The 17,378-nt window shown below is 44.3% G+C and overlaps 1 protein-coding gene across 4 annotated transcripts in view; it reads left to right on the top strand.

The window, feature by feature from the left end:
- The window catches only part of Mnd1 (meiotic nuclear divisions 1), a 62,069-nt gene that overhangs the window by 10,648 nt on the left and 34,043 nt on the right, over positions 1 to 17,378 (top strand). For all 4 annotated transcript variants that reach the window (XM_060378499.1, XM_021627327.2, XM_060378500.1 and 1 more), the window contains one exon: positions 2,451 to 2,599. In XM_060378499.1, the coding sequence (XP_060234482.1) occupies positions 2,451 to 2,599 (149 nt within the window). The remainder of the gene's footprint in view (positions 1 to 2,450; positions 2,600 to 17,378) is intronic.

Here is a 17,378-nt window from a genome sequence, read left to right as displayed (position 1 = left end):
TGTGTGGCCGGGCGGTGAGTGTGCTGAGGAGTGACCCAGGGCTCACAGTTTGCCAGGCTGGTACGCTACAGCTGAGCTGCACCTTAGCCGTGCACCTTCTTTTTATAGCGTGTCATTTGCATGTGGATGCACTTGCTTTGGAAGCTGAGTTATATCCTGTGACTACTTATCAAACCTGCCTAGTCAGTTACCTGTTGTTGACTGTCTAGGTCAGTGGTACCCTTTCACAGGGGTCACATGTCATATAGCCTGCATGTCAGATATTTACATTATGATTCATAACAGTAGCAAAATTAAAGTTATGAAGTAGCAACAAAAATAAAGTTATGGTTGGGGTCACCACAACATAAGTTTCGATATGAAAGGATCGCAGTGTTAGGAAGGTTTGGAACCATTACACATACTGCTGCTAAAAATATTGTGTAGTTAACATGCTCTCTGCTCTGGATTGAGCTGTGCTCTTCCTTGATTCATATGTTGAATCTCCAGCCCTTCTGGAAATCGGATCTTTGTCAGGGCATTAATTTAAAAGCTGAATGTGGTGATACGTGTTTACAGTCTCAGCACTTGGAAAATCATGACTTCCAGTTAGCTTGAGCTCCATGGTAAGGGACTGTCACAGTTGAATGCAGAAACAAATGATCGTGTGAGGTTCTGAGAGTGGGACTCTGATCTTAGGAATGGGGGAGAGAGAGGGAGAGAGAGAAAGAGGCGGGTATCTTTGTGCATGTGTCCTGTGGAAAGGCCACCCATAATGACAACACAGGCTATGTGCAAAACAGGCAAAGTGTCCTCACCAATAACTGAGTTGGGTGCTGTCACGTCCTGTTTGCCAGGACTATGGGAACGGGGAGTGAACACAGGGCCTCATCCCTCTTAAGCCAGTGCTGTCTGGTGGTGTGTTACATATGGTTTACATGCCTGTTCTATGAGGTTTGGTTATGGAACCTGAGCAAACCAAAAGTCTGTCCATCAATGTTTCTCCACTGTTCATGTTACTCATTAGACCATATCTGCACAAGTGAAATAGAAAGTAAAGGCTTATGTAGTTCTCAGAGTTTGAATATGTATTCTTAAATTATTTTCAGGGAAGGCTTGACCAGTTCCCAGGGCTCTGTCAGTGAGCTTCACCATGACTCTTTTTATTTTTAGAATCCTTTGACTTCCGTTCCACTTTGTACTTTGAGTAGGGTTGAGTGTTTTGCACATTTGGTGTCAATTTTATATACTAGATCTTTAAATTTTAAGTAAATTTTATAGCTAGAGATCTGCTCTAGGAAAAATTTAAATGGACATTAAAATAGAGATAAAGTTTTTGGTACAAAGAAAAGTAAACATTCTAATAGATTCTGATTTTAAAGCTTAACCCTAAATATTGGAACTGATTTACTTCTTTATTGTTTCATTTTTCACAACTTTTAATTTTCTTAGCTGAAAGTAATACATGTTTATTTTGTGGGAAAAATAAGAAAGTAAAAATCACGTTTTATCTGCCATCCAGACTACTGCCACATTGATGCAGTTGTTTTTTCATTCTATATTACACATTCTATACAATGCGCCGTGTATTCCCCATATCATTAAAATTGTTTTATAACATCGCATTGTGTTTTTGAAAATACAGTTGTTGGACTAGTTTCCAATTTCCTTTGTTATTGATAAAAATGCATTGACAAATATGTATGTCCATCTTTCTGCTCTGTGGCTGAGTTTATACAAGTGAAATTTCTTCAAAAAGGAAAAGCATATGTCTAAAGTTGTAGATACATACTGCTATATTTTATACCCGTTGAGAATACTGGTTTCCTTAAATCCTTTCCTTTGTCTTTCAGTGTTTTAATTTGGTGGCCTAGGAATCACACTGTTTGTTTTGTTTGTCTTCAGAGTGGGGTTGGAAAGGCTAGTGTGGACCTCTGCGATAGAGCACTTACCTAGCATGTTCAAAGCAGTGTCTAACCCTAGTACCACAAAAAACAGATAATAGTTGAAATATGTGGACCATCAGTACTTGTAGAAGCTTATTTATATTTAATTTAGCACACAAAGCAAGAGGCGTCCTTGTGGTGTTGTAATAGGTACCCCATTTTGGTTGTCTTCCCTTTCCCTCACCCTCTCAGTCACCCTCAGAGTCCTAAGCATGCTCCAACCCTGTCACTGTGTGCCTCCTTTCCTAAAGCCTCTTTTTCTTCTCTCACAGCCCTTTCCAGTTCCATGACCCTGCCCACTTCCACTTGACATGAGCACGGAAGGTCTGTGTGTAAGGAAGGGCACGTGGTGTTTGCCTTTCTAGCCGGGTCACCTCGGTTTTCTGCAGTGTGGGTGCCTGTTGAGACGCTTGTATCTCCTTGGCGTCGAGTTGTATACGCTCTGCAAGCGCCCCTCCAGTCGCTTGCTCTTGAATCTCACTTAGGATGCAGCTTACCACAGAGTCTGTACACGTTTCTCCCCAGCTGCTATGTCGGTGAAAGAAGTCCTCCAAAGCTTGGTAGACGATGGGATGGTTGACTGTGAGAGGATTGGAACTTCGAACTACTATTGGGCTTTTCCGAGCAAAGCTCTTCACGCCCGGAAGCGCAAGCTGGAGGTGCTGGACTCTCAGGTACGTCACCATAGGTGTGTTCGTGACACAGAGTGTTTGTCTTAAGACTTTTCCCATTCAGCACTTTCCCTTAAACTTCACACACACATTACTATTTGGGCTCAAAGTCTAAGGAAAAATAACATCTTTTCCTCTTAAGCAGTTATGTCTAGGGGTGTAGCTTAGTGGTAGAGTGCTTCCCTAGCTTGCACAAGGCCCTGGGTTTCGCTCCCGAACCCCTCAAACATCACAACATAAAACTGTAAAATGGCCTAGAATACCTCATCTTTCGCTTCCCTCTTCGAAGGGGCACATTTAGATCTGGTTTCTAGGAAACCTGATGGGAAAGTGGAGAGAACTCTAATCTGTCCCCTTCCCACCCCAGCTCACATAAGCCCCTGTCGCTGGTGTCATGTATGTTAGTGTATATCCGTGCAGAACAGCTGGTAAGCCAGTCCTGATATCTTGTTAGCCAGAGCCTGCTAGGTCTGGGGCTCAGTGTCAGGTGTTTTTCTTTCCTGTGTGTATGGGAAGGGTGTAGGTATTTGTGCATGTGGTCATGTGTGTGCATGGACCTATGTGCAGAGATGTGTGCACATGTATGCGTGTGTATGTGTAGATGGGAGGACAACCTTTGGTGTCCTCAAGAATGCTGTCACCTCCTATTGAGACAGGGCAGTTATTGACTAGATGTCAGTAATTAGGCTAGACTGGCTGGCCCAGAGTCCCTGGCCCCATCCTGGCTTCCCCCGCACAGTGCCAGGCTCACAGGCGTGCACCGCCATGCTTGGCATTACTTTCACATGGGTCTGCGGCTTGAGTGAGGCCCTTGTGCTTTGTTTTACTGTGGGCTTTTCTTTTATTGTTGTTGTTTTGCTTTTGCTTTTTTGTTTGTTTTTGAGACAAGCTCTGATGTAGCTTAGGCAGCCACAAGCTTGCTTTGCACTTGAGGAGGACTTTGGACTCCTGACTATTCTGCCTTCATCTCCCTAGTGTTGGGATTGTACGTGTGTGCTACCAACCTAGAGATTTGGGCAAATGTGTAGTGACATGTGTCCACAGCTACAGTGTTGGACACAGTACTTTCACTGCCTAGGACTCTGCCTTACTCTACTTATTCATCCTTCCAGCCCTTCAGCTCCCAGGAACTGCTGGTCTTTCTCTTGTTAAGAGAGGATCTTCATGTAACCCAGGCTGCCCTCATGTTTCAGTCCTCTTCAGTCAGCTGCTCTTTTATGTCTGTATAGTTTTACTTTTTCAAACTTTTACATGACTGAAATCATACATGATGGAGCCTTCACAGTTTGGCTTCTTGCACTTAACAAGATGCATTTGAGGTTCCACTGCATCTTTTGGGGCTTGATAGCTTGTAGTGCTCATTTTTAAACTTTTATTGGAGTTCCTTAAAGCCTCACCCTTCCAGCTCCCCAACCCTAAGTAGGAGAGAGAAGGTTAGTGGGGAGAGGGGGCACAGACCCTTTTAATTCTTCTCCCGGCTCTTTAAAGTCAGTGGCTCTTTTAGGCCTGTACTGATTTCTGTCAACAGCACACACAGCCAGTGGTCTCCTCCAAGCCTCTGCACCCTGAAGTGTTTCTTTTTGTCTGTCTGCTCCAAACTTCTACACCGTCTGTCTCTGGTCTCTCCAAACTGCCACTTGTCATGTGCCAACACACTTTCTTTCTTGGGGCTGTCATAGTTACATCCTCTGAGCCCTAGACCACACCCCTCTCCGTGCTGCACGAGGCAGGCAGTTACCAGCTGGCAAGGGCCACGCCCCACACAAGATAATTATCAGCTGTGGACAAACTAAAGCCTGACTAAAATCCCACACTTGGGATTAAAACAAAAACATTTGCATAACATAACTGAGTTTACAAAGAAACCAAAGCTTCCATTACAATAGCTCATTTTTTTCCTTACTGATGTATAAATTTTGCCACATTAAATATATCTTAATATATCCACGGAGGTGGTATATATCACTGGACATCTTGGCTGCTTCCAGGTTTGGTGGTTATGAAGAAATCTGCTCTTATACCTTTGTATGCATGGTTTTGCGTAGTATATGCTTTCGATTTATGTGGGATCATCATTTCTGGATTGTATGAAGAGTGTGTTCTGTCTCTAAGAAATCACCCTGTACCTTTTAGTGTAGGTGTATTATTTTGAATTTCTGTCTATAGAGGCTGAGTGTTCTGTCACTGTATGACGGCGTGGGCCTTAGGTGATGTGAAGGTTGTCTTACCACTTCACGAACATACAGTGGTGTTTCCTTGTTTCTGCTTGCAGTTCCCTGATGCCTGGTATGCAGCGTCTCCTGTGCTTGCGTGCTACCTGTATGGGAGGCCGAGTAATTTATCTCAGTCTTTTCATCCATTTCTTCAGTGTTGACTTGTAAAATTCTTGCATGTTTTTATTTTTATTTTTTCTTGAATCCTGTCTGCTTCAGTGCGATGTTTAAAGGATTGTAGTTCTGAAAATGCTAAGGTGGGCATTGCTATTTCCTGTTGTCTTTGTACTTTCTTTTGTTTGTGTGTTTGTTTTTGAGACAGGGTTTTTCTTTGTAGCCTTGGCTGTCCTGGACTCACTTTGTAGACCAGGCTGGCCTTGAACTTAGAGATCCTGCCTTTGCCTCCCTGAGTGCTAGGATTACAGGTGTGCACCCAGCATCTTTGTACTTTCTATCTGGAATTCTTTTTTGGCCTATCTTCTATTCTGTCATTTGATTAGGAAATCCTGCATGACAGTATCATTTTTGCTTCCATGGCACAGTCGTACCTGTGAATCATGACCACTTAGCATTGCTTGAGACTGGTTCTTTGAAGCAGACTCCTTGTGCTGTATGCATGTGCTTAGGGTGTTAGCTGTTGGGTGGGTGTGATCTAAACACACCTACAGTTCTCAAAGATTTAATAAAATATCTGAAACGGCATTAGCTCTTAATGAACAAAAACTCAGTTTAACAGTTGTTTATTTATTGAGATGGCAGAAATTAGAAGACGCACGTAGAGTTACATTGTCAACTTAAAATACAGTCATGCAGAGGGAGCCCTGGGTTGGCATGGGCCTCTTTCCAGTACTTCTGAGCTTGGCTGTGTCCAGCTAATTCAGGTCTGTCCCTTCCTTTGTCCTGCCAGACTTAAACATCTATGAAGATAAATACCCAGCTGTATTAGGGACTTTCATCATTTTTTAAAACTTATTTGAAAATTAAAAAAATCTGATGTGTGTATGTATGCTGTGTGTGTGCACGCATTCTTCGGCAAGTGTGCGTGCTGAGACCACAGGAGGATGTTGGGTGTCCTCTGTCTCTTTCTACTTTGGTCCCGTGAGACTTGAGCATCTTACTGAACCAGAAGCTTGCTGGGTTTGGCCGAGCTGGCAGGCCACAGTGATGTTCCCGTGTGTTCCCTCCCCTAGGTTCACAGGTATGTGTGGCCACATAGGTATACCTGGCTTTTTATGTGGCACTAGGGAATCTGAATCCAGGTCCTGATGGGCCATAGCAAATGCTCTTAGCACCAAGTCGCCTCCTCAGCCCACAGATAGAGTGTTTCTTCAGCTTTGTTGCAGAAGGCAGTTACTGCAGTGTCCTGGTGTTACAGTACCCACTTCTGCTGCTGCTTTCTTAGCTCCTTTGTTCCTTTTGGATATACTGCTTTTTAATGAGGAAAAGCTTCAGCAGTGCCTTAGCTAGGCATCTGAGATGTTTAATTTTGAAAGTAGTTTTCTGTCTCATTTGTTCACTTAATTATTCAAAGACCTTGAAGTCACTTGTGGAAGGGCAGTAGAAGATGAGGCTGGGGGAACCCTGGTAAATATGTGCATAGAGACTATGTTTATTTTGCAAGGGGGGCTGGTTGAGATAGGGTTTTTCCATGTACCCTTGGCTGTCCTGGAACTCAGCCTGTAGACCAGGCTGGTCTCAAATTCACAGAGATCCGTGGGGCCGGGAGACCCGGCCTAGAGGATGAGTGAGGGTGAGGTGTGTCCAAACCCTGAAAATCTCGTACTGAGACTGGTAGGAGCAATACTCCTTCCTCTCTGCCCTGGGCCTGCGTGCCTGGTCCATGTAGCCTTTCAGTCCCAACCTCTGTCACCCTTGAGGTAGTTATGTATTTTGGTGGCCAGCCTACAAGTTAAACTTCCCTTCTCCTTATAAGGCATGGTCCAGCAAGCACTTGGAGTTCTTCTTCATGCAAATGAGGCATTTCCCACACTGTAGCCGCAGCCAATGATGCATACTCACCCCAAAGCCTCTACTCACTTCCCAAAGGCTCAAATAGCCTTTGTCCACCCCACCCCCCATTTAAACAGGGTGCTCAATGAAGCCTGCCTGCTGGAGAAGGCTGTTTCTCCATCACCCCCTGCCGTTCCTGCCCCTCTGTCCCTCTCAGGCCACTGGTCATGATCACCCAAGCGATCACAAGGGAAGCAGAGTGGGAATGACAGAGCTTGCCTGCCTCTGTCTCCTGAGTGCTGGGAGTAAGGGTTTCCCTGCCTTCGCCTGGCTTAGGCTGTGGCCACATTTTGGAGGTATGTTTGTTGAACATTTAGCCCTTCTTAAAAGAGATGGAAGTGAAGGTTTTTAGCTGTAAAATTACATGGTGAAAGGTACCTTTCTGATGACAGTATGCAGAATGGATCAACAGTTGAGGCCTAGAATCAACAATCATGACTTGGGGGTTATTGTAGTTACATGGTAAAGAAATAGGGTTACCATAAGAAAAAGAAGCTACCTCATACTCACTGTGGTAGCTAACAAGAAAAGAAGAAGGAAAACGGGTCGTAAGCCTGCATTCCCAGCACATGGAAGTGTGAGGCAAGAGTGGAACTGTTGCTCTGGCCCTCTCCTCTCTTACACACGTGTGTACATATGTAAGTGCAGTAGTGGGCTGTGCAGTGGCAATTATTACTTGGACTTGAAAACACTTGTTCCTTAGCTGCTAGAGTCCTGTGGGAAGCTCTGGAACCTTCAGAGGAAGAGACCTTGAAGGTCGTGTGAGTTCCTGGATCAGCCTTGTTCTGTTTCTATTGTGCTATGGTGTGACAAGCCTCCAGCCACCATGAAGTGAGCCACTGTGCCATGCCTTCCCTACCACAGTGGACAGAAACCCACCAAACCGTGACCCCATGTTAGTCTTTCCTCCTAAAGCAAGACAGCTCATCCCGTGGTGCAGCCGCTGTAGAAGCCGTATGTTGGTTCCTCAGATACCACAGAGAATATGTATGTGACTGTGACTGAGCAAGTGCATCTGTTGGTTGTAGCCAAAGACTTGAAAACATCATAGTGAATACGTTAATCCATGGTCAGAGCAGAATTCTCACATGTGGCAGCTACCCATGTCTCCCAAGGGAATATTGAAATTAGGTATTACTCATCTAGAAAGGGACAAATTCTGAGACACAGTGCAGTATGGATGAACCCTGAGGATATGCTGAGTGAATAAGCCAGCTACAAAACAACACATGGTTTATGATCCCACATATCTCACGGCAAAACTGCATCAGGAGTCAGGGAGCAAACAGAAGAGGAAAGGCCTGGGCCCACAATGCTTTTGGAGGGTACTCGGTGACATCATTTCCTTCCATTAGGCCCCACCTATTACAGGTTCCCACCTTCAGTCCCAACCTTTAGCACATGGCAAGGTCTAAACTATGACACATGGTTATTTTTTTAAACCTTACTGCATTTTCCTATCTTGATTTTTGTTCCTTATCACTTGTGAATTCAGTTTTTCTTCATCTGTTCTTAGCCAGAGTCTCACACCTTCTCAGACTACCTGGCTCACAGGCACTTGTTCTTCTTGATGTGTGTATTATGGTCTCACCGCAAATGCAGTGTGTGCTTTGAGGTATGCTGTGGCTGTCCTGTAGTGAGCATGATCGACTCTGTCTTTACTGGTGAGGCTTGTATGCTGGTGAGGGAACAGTGTGCGTCCAAACATGCTAATGTCCCAGGTGATATGAGTGGACACTAGCTTCAGAGTTCCGGGAGAAGTTTTGCCTCTATAAAGGGACATCTCTCTCCATCAATCTCTCTCTCTCTCTCTTTCTCTTTCTCTCTCTCTGAGAATGACCATAACATGATGTTTTTATAAAGGGACATCTCTTTCCATCAATCTCTCTCTCTCTCTCTCTCTCTCTCTCTCTCTCTCTCTCTCTCTCTCTCTCTCTGGGAATGACCATAACGTAATTGCTAAACTAGAAGCATGAGGTTAGGTTGCATATCAGAAAAAGCCGAAAGATTAGATTGTAAGGAAGACTGAGGCCATGTTTTGAAGACGTGTTACAGCTATCTCATCAGGTTGGGAGATGTTTCCTTAGCAGTCTTTGAATTGTGTCAGTGTCTTTGGTGAGCATCTCAGGACCCTGTCATAAGACAGGTGGGAGGCAAAAACCCAGTCAGTATATTTTCTTTTGCAACAAATGAGATGTGGCAGTCAGGACAGTGAAATAGACCAAATGTCAGTCAAAAGCCAACAGGGCACAGAATATCAATCAGTGTCTCAACCAGAGATGTGGCGTATCAAAGGGAGCCTCGTATATTTGTGGAAGGGAAAGTGGACTATGGTGGATACATGGATAAAAATAATGTGAGGCAGCAAGCAACAATAATCATAGCTGAAACAGTATATTTCTGAGTGACCAGATGAAAGAAATGGCATAGAAAGCATGATTGTTCTTTGATCATGTATATAGTTTAAATATTAAATATATATTTAATTATATATATATATGAGGAAAAATTATATGTGTGGAGAAGCGTGAGGGCCGACTTGTTCCAGTCAGTGGGCTAAGCAAAAGATCTTAGGTCTCTGAAAGCATTTTGAGCTGTGCAAGTCTTAGACCACCTCACCTCTGGACTCCGCGTTGAGGAAAGTAAGCTTTTATGTAAGTCTGGTTTTGTTCACTATTGTCACTTGTTTTTTAATATAGTCTCAGTAAGTAAGTTGCTTTGCCATCCTTTTGTAAGTCTGGGTAAGATCTGTTAGCTTTTACTGGCTAGAACAACAGTGTGACCTCACACAGCTTCCGGGAGCAAACACTGACGCCATCCATTTCTGTGTGTCTGAACACGAGGCCTGCTTGAATGAGTAGCTCTGGCTCAAGATCTTGTCTGAGGCTGCAGTACCCCTGATTTGGTCAAGGCTGCATTCTCACCAGGATGGCCACCTGGGAGAGGACAGTATAGCTTCAAAGCACACTCCTTCAGTTGCTGGCCTTAGGCTCTGCAGGCTCTTGGCCTGAGGACCTTACATCTTCACTTTAGCCAGAGGTTTCGCTCAGTTCCTTACCTGTGGATCTTTCCAGACTGCAGCTTGCCACAGTCCTGGTTAGACTGTTACTTAAGAAATGTAAATCGTGTGTAAACAATTATGTTTATAGAATAAGGACAAAAATTTAAAAGTTCGTACATTTCCAGTACATTTCCCCTGAACATTTTAAATCCCTAGCTGATTGAATCAGTGTGTGTGTATGAAACCCATGGGGACAAGAGCCAATTCCAAAGAAATTCTCTTTTGGTTAAGACTTGCTTAGTATGTGCCACTTTGTGTTTATTTTTGTCTTTTCTGCTGACAGTGTGTTTCTTGTAAGGATATATAAATGGGTTTTGCATTTTTATGTAAGCTGACAATTTTTCTCTTTTAAGTTAGTGTGTTAGACCATTTATATTTAGTGTTAGGATCGATGTGATTAAATTTGCTGTCATAATTGATTTTGTTGCTTGAGAACAAATAAACATTTTCTTCATTCAACAAATACCTTATTGAGTATTTGAACCTTGTAGGTGGTCAGTTCTGTCTGAATTGGGTATAGGGGTGCTTATTACATATTTCTTGGCCAATGGTATAAGACAGAAATGCTTTACCTAAATGAAAATAGCCAAATGTAGTTTCTTATGCCTTAATTCTAGACTTACCACAGTTCATAGTTTACCATAACTAAAAATGGGTACTTGGGTAATCTTAATAGAAGCAAGCAAGAATGTTCTGCTAGTATCATGAGTCCAGCTATTTCAGAAGTGAGGGTCATGGATGTTTGTATTGACTGCCTGAAGAACAGGGCGTCCCTGTTCACACTGGCCTGGTTCTCTTGGGCCACAGTGTGAGTAAGAGATTAACAACATTAGCCAAATTTACCAAATCTTCATACAAAATAGCTGCTGCTGATACACTTCCATTCTGTGGGTCTGGAGAGATGGCTCAGAGGGTAAGAGCACTGGTTGCTCTTCCAGAGGTCTTGAGTTCAATTCCCAGTAACCTCATAGTGGCTCACAACCATCTGTGATGAGATCTGGTGGCTTCTTCTGGTTCATGCAGACACAACACTGCATACATGATAAATAAAAAAAAATCTTTAAAAAAAGAGTTGTTGTGGTCATGGTGTGTTGTAAATCAAGACTTACTGTGGGGCAACAGCTCCCAAATAATGACAAAGAGACTTAGAAAAGAAAAAAAGAAGAAGAAAGAAAACTGTATACTCCTCCTGGCCTGAGAGGTGATATCTAGTGTAGTTTTGGGCCCACCCCTCTTTACTTCCTCTTAGAAGCTGGGGGCGGAAGCTTGACCTGACACACGGAAGTCCGGGCATGCTAACACGTGAACACGCGTCCTGCTCCTCCTGTTTTCAAGTACCTGGAGAAGCTTGCACGGTGTTCTTCAGCTTTCTAGGGACTTGCTTTCCGAGTCTGGGGAGGAGGCGGCTTTTCCGGTTGTGGAGAAGTGGGAAGTGTCAGTTTTCTGCTGCCTTTGGTTTCAGCGTATGGTGGCCACACATTCAGAGACAGTTTGGTTCACCCAGGAGTGTAGACTGAACTTACGTGTTCAGCCAGAGCCTATAATCGAGGGTTTGCATTTTACTGAAGGTCATTCCAAAGGAAGAAGCCAGCGTTCAGGCTTTGTAAGAAAGATACTGTGGCCTGTGCTCACAGCAAGATTTGTGTACAGGAGAGCGAGGATAGCCTGCCTGGCTAACAGCCGGAAGGACTGCTGCTGGAGGCAGGAGGTTTCAGAAAGACCAGGCGCTCAGTTCCTGCTGGCCACCACCTCCGCGGCGGTGAAGAGCTGCTCCTCCACAGAGGGCCAGGCTCTACTGCTGGCTTCCTGGAGTTTCCTGTTAATTATTTCCAGATTGGCATGGAAGTGGGGGCCGTGGCTCTTCATTTCCTTCCTTTTAATGTCATTCCTGTTCTGCCAGTGACTCCAATTACGTGTAGGAATGTGCTTGTCCCTTGACGAGACGCTCTTGTAGTAAATTTTAGAATGAAGTCAGGAAGTGTGTTTTCTCCTTTGCCTTTGATTGTGTGTGTTGATCATCCCTGGAGACAGTCTGAAGGACTCCTGGCCAGGTCTGTCTGAGATGACAGACTGCTACGTGTGGCGCGTGGTAACCTCCACAGAGATTCGCCACGCACTGCTGTGGCCACGCGCTGGGGCAAAGCCTCTGCTGTAAAGAATAGGTGCTCTGTGCCCGGAGAATGTGCAGGTTCCTTGATAAGGAATAGTTATCTAACTGCTGTGGAGAAAATTAACAAGAAACTATGAAAAATTACCTTCTGTTGTTTAATATGGTAATGTCAAATGCTAAGCTTTGCTATACATTCTGTTAAATGGTTTAGGACAAAGGCAATTTTTCAATCTAATTTTTTAATGGCATTTATTTGCTCATTCATTTGTGTGTATGGGGCGTATGGATGTGCCACAGCACCTATGGAAATCAGAAAAGAACCCACAGGGGTCAGTTCTCTCCTTTCACCATGTAGAAGGTGAGCAGGCTCGGTGGTGAGTGGCTTTACCCAGCTGAGCAATCTCATGCCCAAAGATGTAGCTTTTACTTATATGTATAGTTAGCAAAGAGTTCTTAGAAACTGTTGGTTTGAGCTGAAAAGTAGGGTAGGTTTAGATGAGTGGTTCTCAACCCTCCCAATGCTGTGACCCTTTAATACAGTTCCTCATGTTGGGGTGACCCCAACCATAAAATTATTTTGTTGCTACTTCATAATTCTAATTTTGCTACTGTTATGAATCATAATGTAAATATCTGACATGCAGGACATCTGACATGCAGCGTCCAGAGAGGTTTTGATCCACAGGGTGGGAACCGCTGCTTTAATGCAACCCGCAGACATGTGAGGAGGAACTGGGGACTGTTGCTGACTCTTGGGGAGGGCTAGTTAAGAGTGTCTACATGCTGCGTGTACTGATTCTTACGCCTGCCTGAGGCGTCATTCTCCTAACTGTGGTTACATATCAGAAAACTGAGTGGCCCACAGGCTGAATAACCTGCCCAAGGTGACGATATTAGGAGATGGCAAAGGAGGATTTGAATCCATGCATTTTGAGTATGTAGCCCATGCTGTTAAGAGAAGACAGAAGCCATTACATTCAATGAAATAGTTGACAGTTAGCTTAGTTATGCAGAGACTTTTTACACGGTCATGGGAACAGAAGTCAGATTGAGGTCACACTATCATGGGATGCCTCAGTGGTTGGTTTTGTCATGTACACTCAGCAGAAGAAACTGAAATTTTCCTGCCATACTGTATGCACGCGCGTGTGTGTGTGTGTTTGTGTGTGTGTGTTTGTGTGTGTGTGTGTGTTGCTAACTTTGTTAGTTGCAACAATTAGACCACAAGCCTAGAAGATAGTGTCATTACTCCCCTCCCTCTGCTTAATGTGGCTGAGAGATTACTAATTTTGCTAAGAATAAGTTGAGGGCTAGTAGTTTTTTCTCTACAAAGCTAAAATAAATGTGTGGGTTGGACTGAAGAAATGGTTTTTAAACTCGCCCCGAAGTAGCTGTGATGCAGTTGTAGCCTTATAAATTGAAGTGTTCGGTAGGGAAGAAAAGTTTCCCGTACGAATGCTGAGAATAGCAAGGCACATTTCTGGCTTATTTCTTTTGAAATACATGTTCTGCTAATTGATACCAGAAGCAGCTATTTCAGCTCAAGTGGAAGTAGAAATGACAGGATTCCTCTTACAAGTCATGTTGTGATGACTCTGTATGTGGCCTCAGGAAACTCCTAAGTGAAGTGACATTCCTCTGTATCCTGAAAGATATACAGGAATTGTTAGGGCTGGAGAGAGATGGCTCAGCAGTTAGGATTCATTCTGTTCTTACGAAACCTGCGTGGCGTTCTAGCATCCGTACCTGGTGGCTCACAGCCCCCTGCAACTTTAGCTCCAGGGGGATCCCACACCTGTGAGCTCCAAGGGCATCCAGGCGCATGTGCAGAGAGCCTCCCCCAGTATCGTCACAAATAAAGCAAAGCAATTGTTGAAAGTCCTTTCAAGCGTGGCCTTGAAGTCCGTCCTTAAAATACTCATTCCTGTCCTCAGCCTCAAAGGCGCTTCTGACACATGCTCTGACATGGAGGACACTTGGGCCAGCATGCCTCCATTTTCCTACCTGGTCTCTCCGGTGAGTGTGGCAGTGCTGTGCCGCACCACGCTAATTCCCCTTGTGTTGGATGTGACGTGGAGCCAGGCTCAAACAGAAAGTGGGACTGAGTTTGCGCAGGCCTGGAGGTGAACAGGTGGAGGTTCCAGTTTGCAGAGGAGCCGCTCTGAGGCTGGGTGCAGCGGTGAGGCTGCACTCAGCAGTGCTGGGCTGCACGGTGGGAAATGCTATGTGCGCGTTATTGACAGGTTATAGGTCAGGGCAACATTTTAAATTTGCAGTTACAACATGTGGCTTCTTTCAAATAAGAATTTAATTAGCGTGGTAGCAGCTATGTACCAGATTTCAGTGGAATTTTTAAACTAATAGGTAAGACTTAGGAAGGTCCTCCCCCAGAACTTTTGTAGTTCTTCATTCAGCTCTTGGTTTAGAGGATGGTTCAGGCCAGACTTTCTATGAGATGGTGTGTTGTTAGCATTTTATTCTAGCTCGATCTTCTTGTTTTGGTTTGGAGACAGCTAAGATATGTTCTTAGTTTGGCATTTTCCCCCCTTACCAGTGTTGAGAAACAGCCACACAGTGACACACACAGCTGAAGCTGAGTCTAGAAAGAGTAGGTCTACTTTGGGATGGTGTAGACAGCTAGGAATATTTTTAACAAGGCCAGGCACTGCCTCTGTGGAAATCGATTCAAGTCAGGGAATGTTTAGTGACTGTTCGCCGTGGCAGGCGTTATGACTGCTGGGCAGGACATAAGCGTGAGACACCTGACAGCACCTCACTGTGGCAGGCTGCCGTCCACACACTGATCTTAGCACACATCGCAAAGGAGGGTGTTACTCACGTCCACCTACCAGCATACCTGAAATAAATAAGGGAAAGGGGATTTACCGTGGTCTTCCCATGGCAGCAAGGGCAGTCTGGAAACCGTCAGCAGCGTTAGCCATCACACTTCCTCTGGCATGAAGCAGCCTTTATGTGAGAACCATGGCAGATATTCTTTCGGGGAGGGGACTACTGCTTGCTCCTCCTTTGTTGCTAACGTAACTGAGATACATAGAGATATGCTAAGTGTTGAACAAACATGTTATCACCGCATCACTGCCTGAGTCCAGCTCTGTGGCTGGGGTTCAGTCCCACGTACTGTGGACATGGCCTAGGAGCCTTGTCCCTGGCCCTAGGTCTCCCTTTCCATCTGCTCTATAACAAAGCAGTAAAAATGATTTCCACTAAGTAGACATAATTATTGTAGCCCTGGTGTAACTTAGCTTTGGGAATGAGTATTGTGTGGGAACAATTAGGTGTATATTTTTAACTTCATCCTTTCATTTTTCTACCATTTTTCTTGAATTATACTTGACAGGATCCTGTGTAACAGATGTAGTGTGTTAACTGAAAAGGAAGTTCTGTAATCAGAAGAATTTGGGAACCCTGAGTTCACAAAAGTAACTAATTTGAGTTCTCAATACAAGTCTAACTTGTCCTATTTCCTTGAGATATTAGTGCTCTATGAAACACACTTTGGTAAATTCTGTCCAAGTGTTTGTAGTCACTTCTGCACATAAGACTTCATTTACTGTCACAGACTACCCTCGCAGAGCACTTTCCGGGTTGATGCCTGAAATAATCGTAGCTTGCAGATTGCATTCCAGCTTGTGTAGGCATCTGCTGCTGTCAGCTGGTTCTTTGGGTCTCTTCCTGATTAAATATACCTGCATTGACTCTCAGAAGAGCCCCTTAGAGGCACTGAGGAGTAGCCCTCTCGGTTAGTAGATTTGTAGTGTCTTCTTGCAGGCTGTGCTTTTTACCCAGTTAGCTGACTGTATACTGTATCCCTGATAGATGTTAGTAAGCAAGAACTTTCCAAGCTACAGAACTTCGCATTGCTCTGATATTTTTAAATGGTCACACTGGTATTTTTCTAAATTTTGTATGTTACTCACTTAAAACTAAACACTATTAACATTCTTAAAGCATTTTAAAATTTTATTTTTAATTATTTGTATTTGAGTGTGGTTGTGTCAGATCTCTTGGAGCTGGACTTACAGGCAGTTGTGAGCTGCCCACAGTGGGCGCTGGGAACCAAATGCGGTCTGGTAGAAGAGCAGTTCTTCCTCCTATCATGTGGGCTGTCCTCCCTCATCTGCTCTCTTCTTGATGTTCTTACGTGTGTGTGAACAGCTAGGAGAGAAGCAGGTTCACACTGGCTCACACAATGGGAATTCCTCGTCTGAGGTAAGAAGTTAGAGATAGCCTTTTCAAGATTGGACACTCACACCGCACATTCTCCAGAGTCCAGGCTGCCTTTGGTACTGGCTTTTCCTTTTTGGTTGTAAGTGCTTACAACCAAGTCCTCTCTAAGCAGTGTTCAGAGGATAGGCTGGCCTCTTACCTTCCCTCTTTCTCTTGTCTGTCTCTTTTTTCTGTGTCTCTATGTCTCTGTCTCCCTCCCTTTCTCTCCCCCTCTCGCTCTCCCCCTCTCCTTTCCTTTCTCTCTTTCTTTCTCCCTGTCCCCCTCTTCCTCCTTCTATACAGAGGAATATGTCAGCATGCCCCCTTCCCCAAGCAGGCTTCTGTTAATGACTCTGAGGCTACATCAGAGTTGACAGCTTACACTGAAGGCTGTTAGGGGAGTGGCCTGCTCTTTCAGGGCACATCACTACTCTAGTCTGAACAGAAATCGGAACTCTGTTAAGAAAGAAAGGGTTGGAGGAGCAACTAAGAGGTTCTGGCAGAAAGCATCCACATGTATTTAAAAATCAAGTCTTTTAAGCTGGCCATCCCAGCTACTCAGAAGGCTGAAGTCAAGGTCTCTTGAGCCACCCTGGGCAACACAGCAAGCCTTCGCCCTCCACCTCAGACAAAGCTGTGCTTGTAGGTTGAATGTTACCACTACCTCTCCGTTGTCTCAGAAAACTAAGAACTAAAAACTATCAGCAGAGACAGGCTCACTTGGATATTGGAGATGGGAGAAGGAAGTAGGCAAGTGTTTTATTGATAAACAATTTGGAATAGTTTCAAAATGGTCAGTGATTTCAGCTGTTGAAATGCATGCATTTGGTACTGTTTCTAAGGTGTCAGAGATTTTTTAAAAAGTGTTTACTGTTTGCTTTGCTCTTGTGGTAGGTAGCTTCAGGCTAGGCTTCCAAACTTCCCTAAAAATTACTCTTCTTTGCTATAGGAGCTTTGTCATATGGTTGAAAAGTGTGACCCTGGACTAGCAATCAAATTCCATAGTCCATCCTCCAAACACTATCCTGTGCTTCCCAGGAAATACAGGCTTGTGAGACTCATTCTGCAAAACTACCCCTGCAAATCAACCAGTCTAGGAAAGACCCACTCCACTAGAGCCAGAGTGCTGAAGCCATGCATCAGGTGGAGCAGAGTGTCCAA

Source organism: Meriones unguiculatus, chromosome 2 (assembly GCF_030254825.1).
Source record: "Meriones unguiculatus strain TT.TT164.6M chromosome 2, Bangor_MerUng_6.1, whole genome shotgun sequence".
NCBI lineage: Eukaryota > Metazoa > Chordata > Mammalia > Rodentia > Muridae > Meriones > Meriones unguiculatus.
The sequence above is the reverse complement of the archived record's forward strand: the minus strand, read 5'-3'. Positions and strand labels throughout refer to the sequence as shown.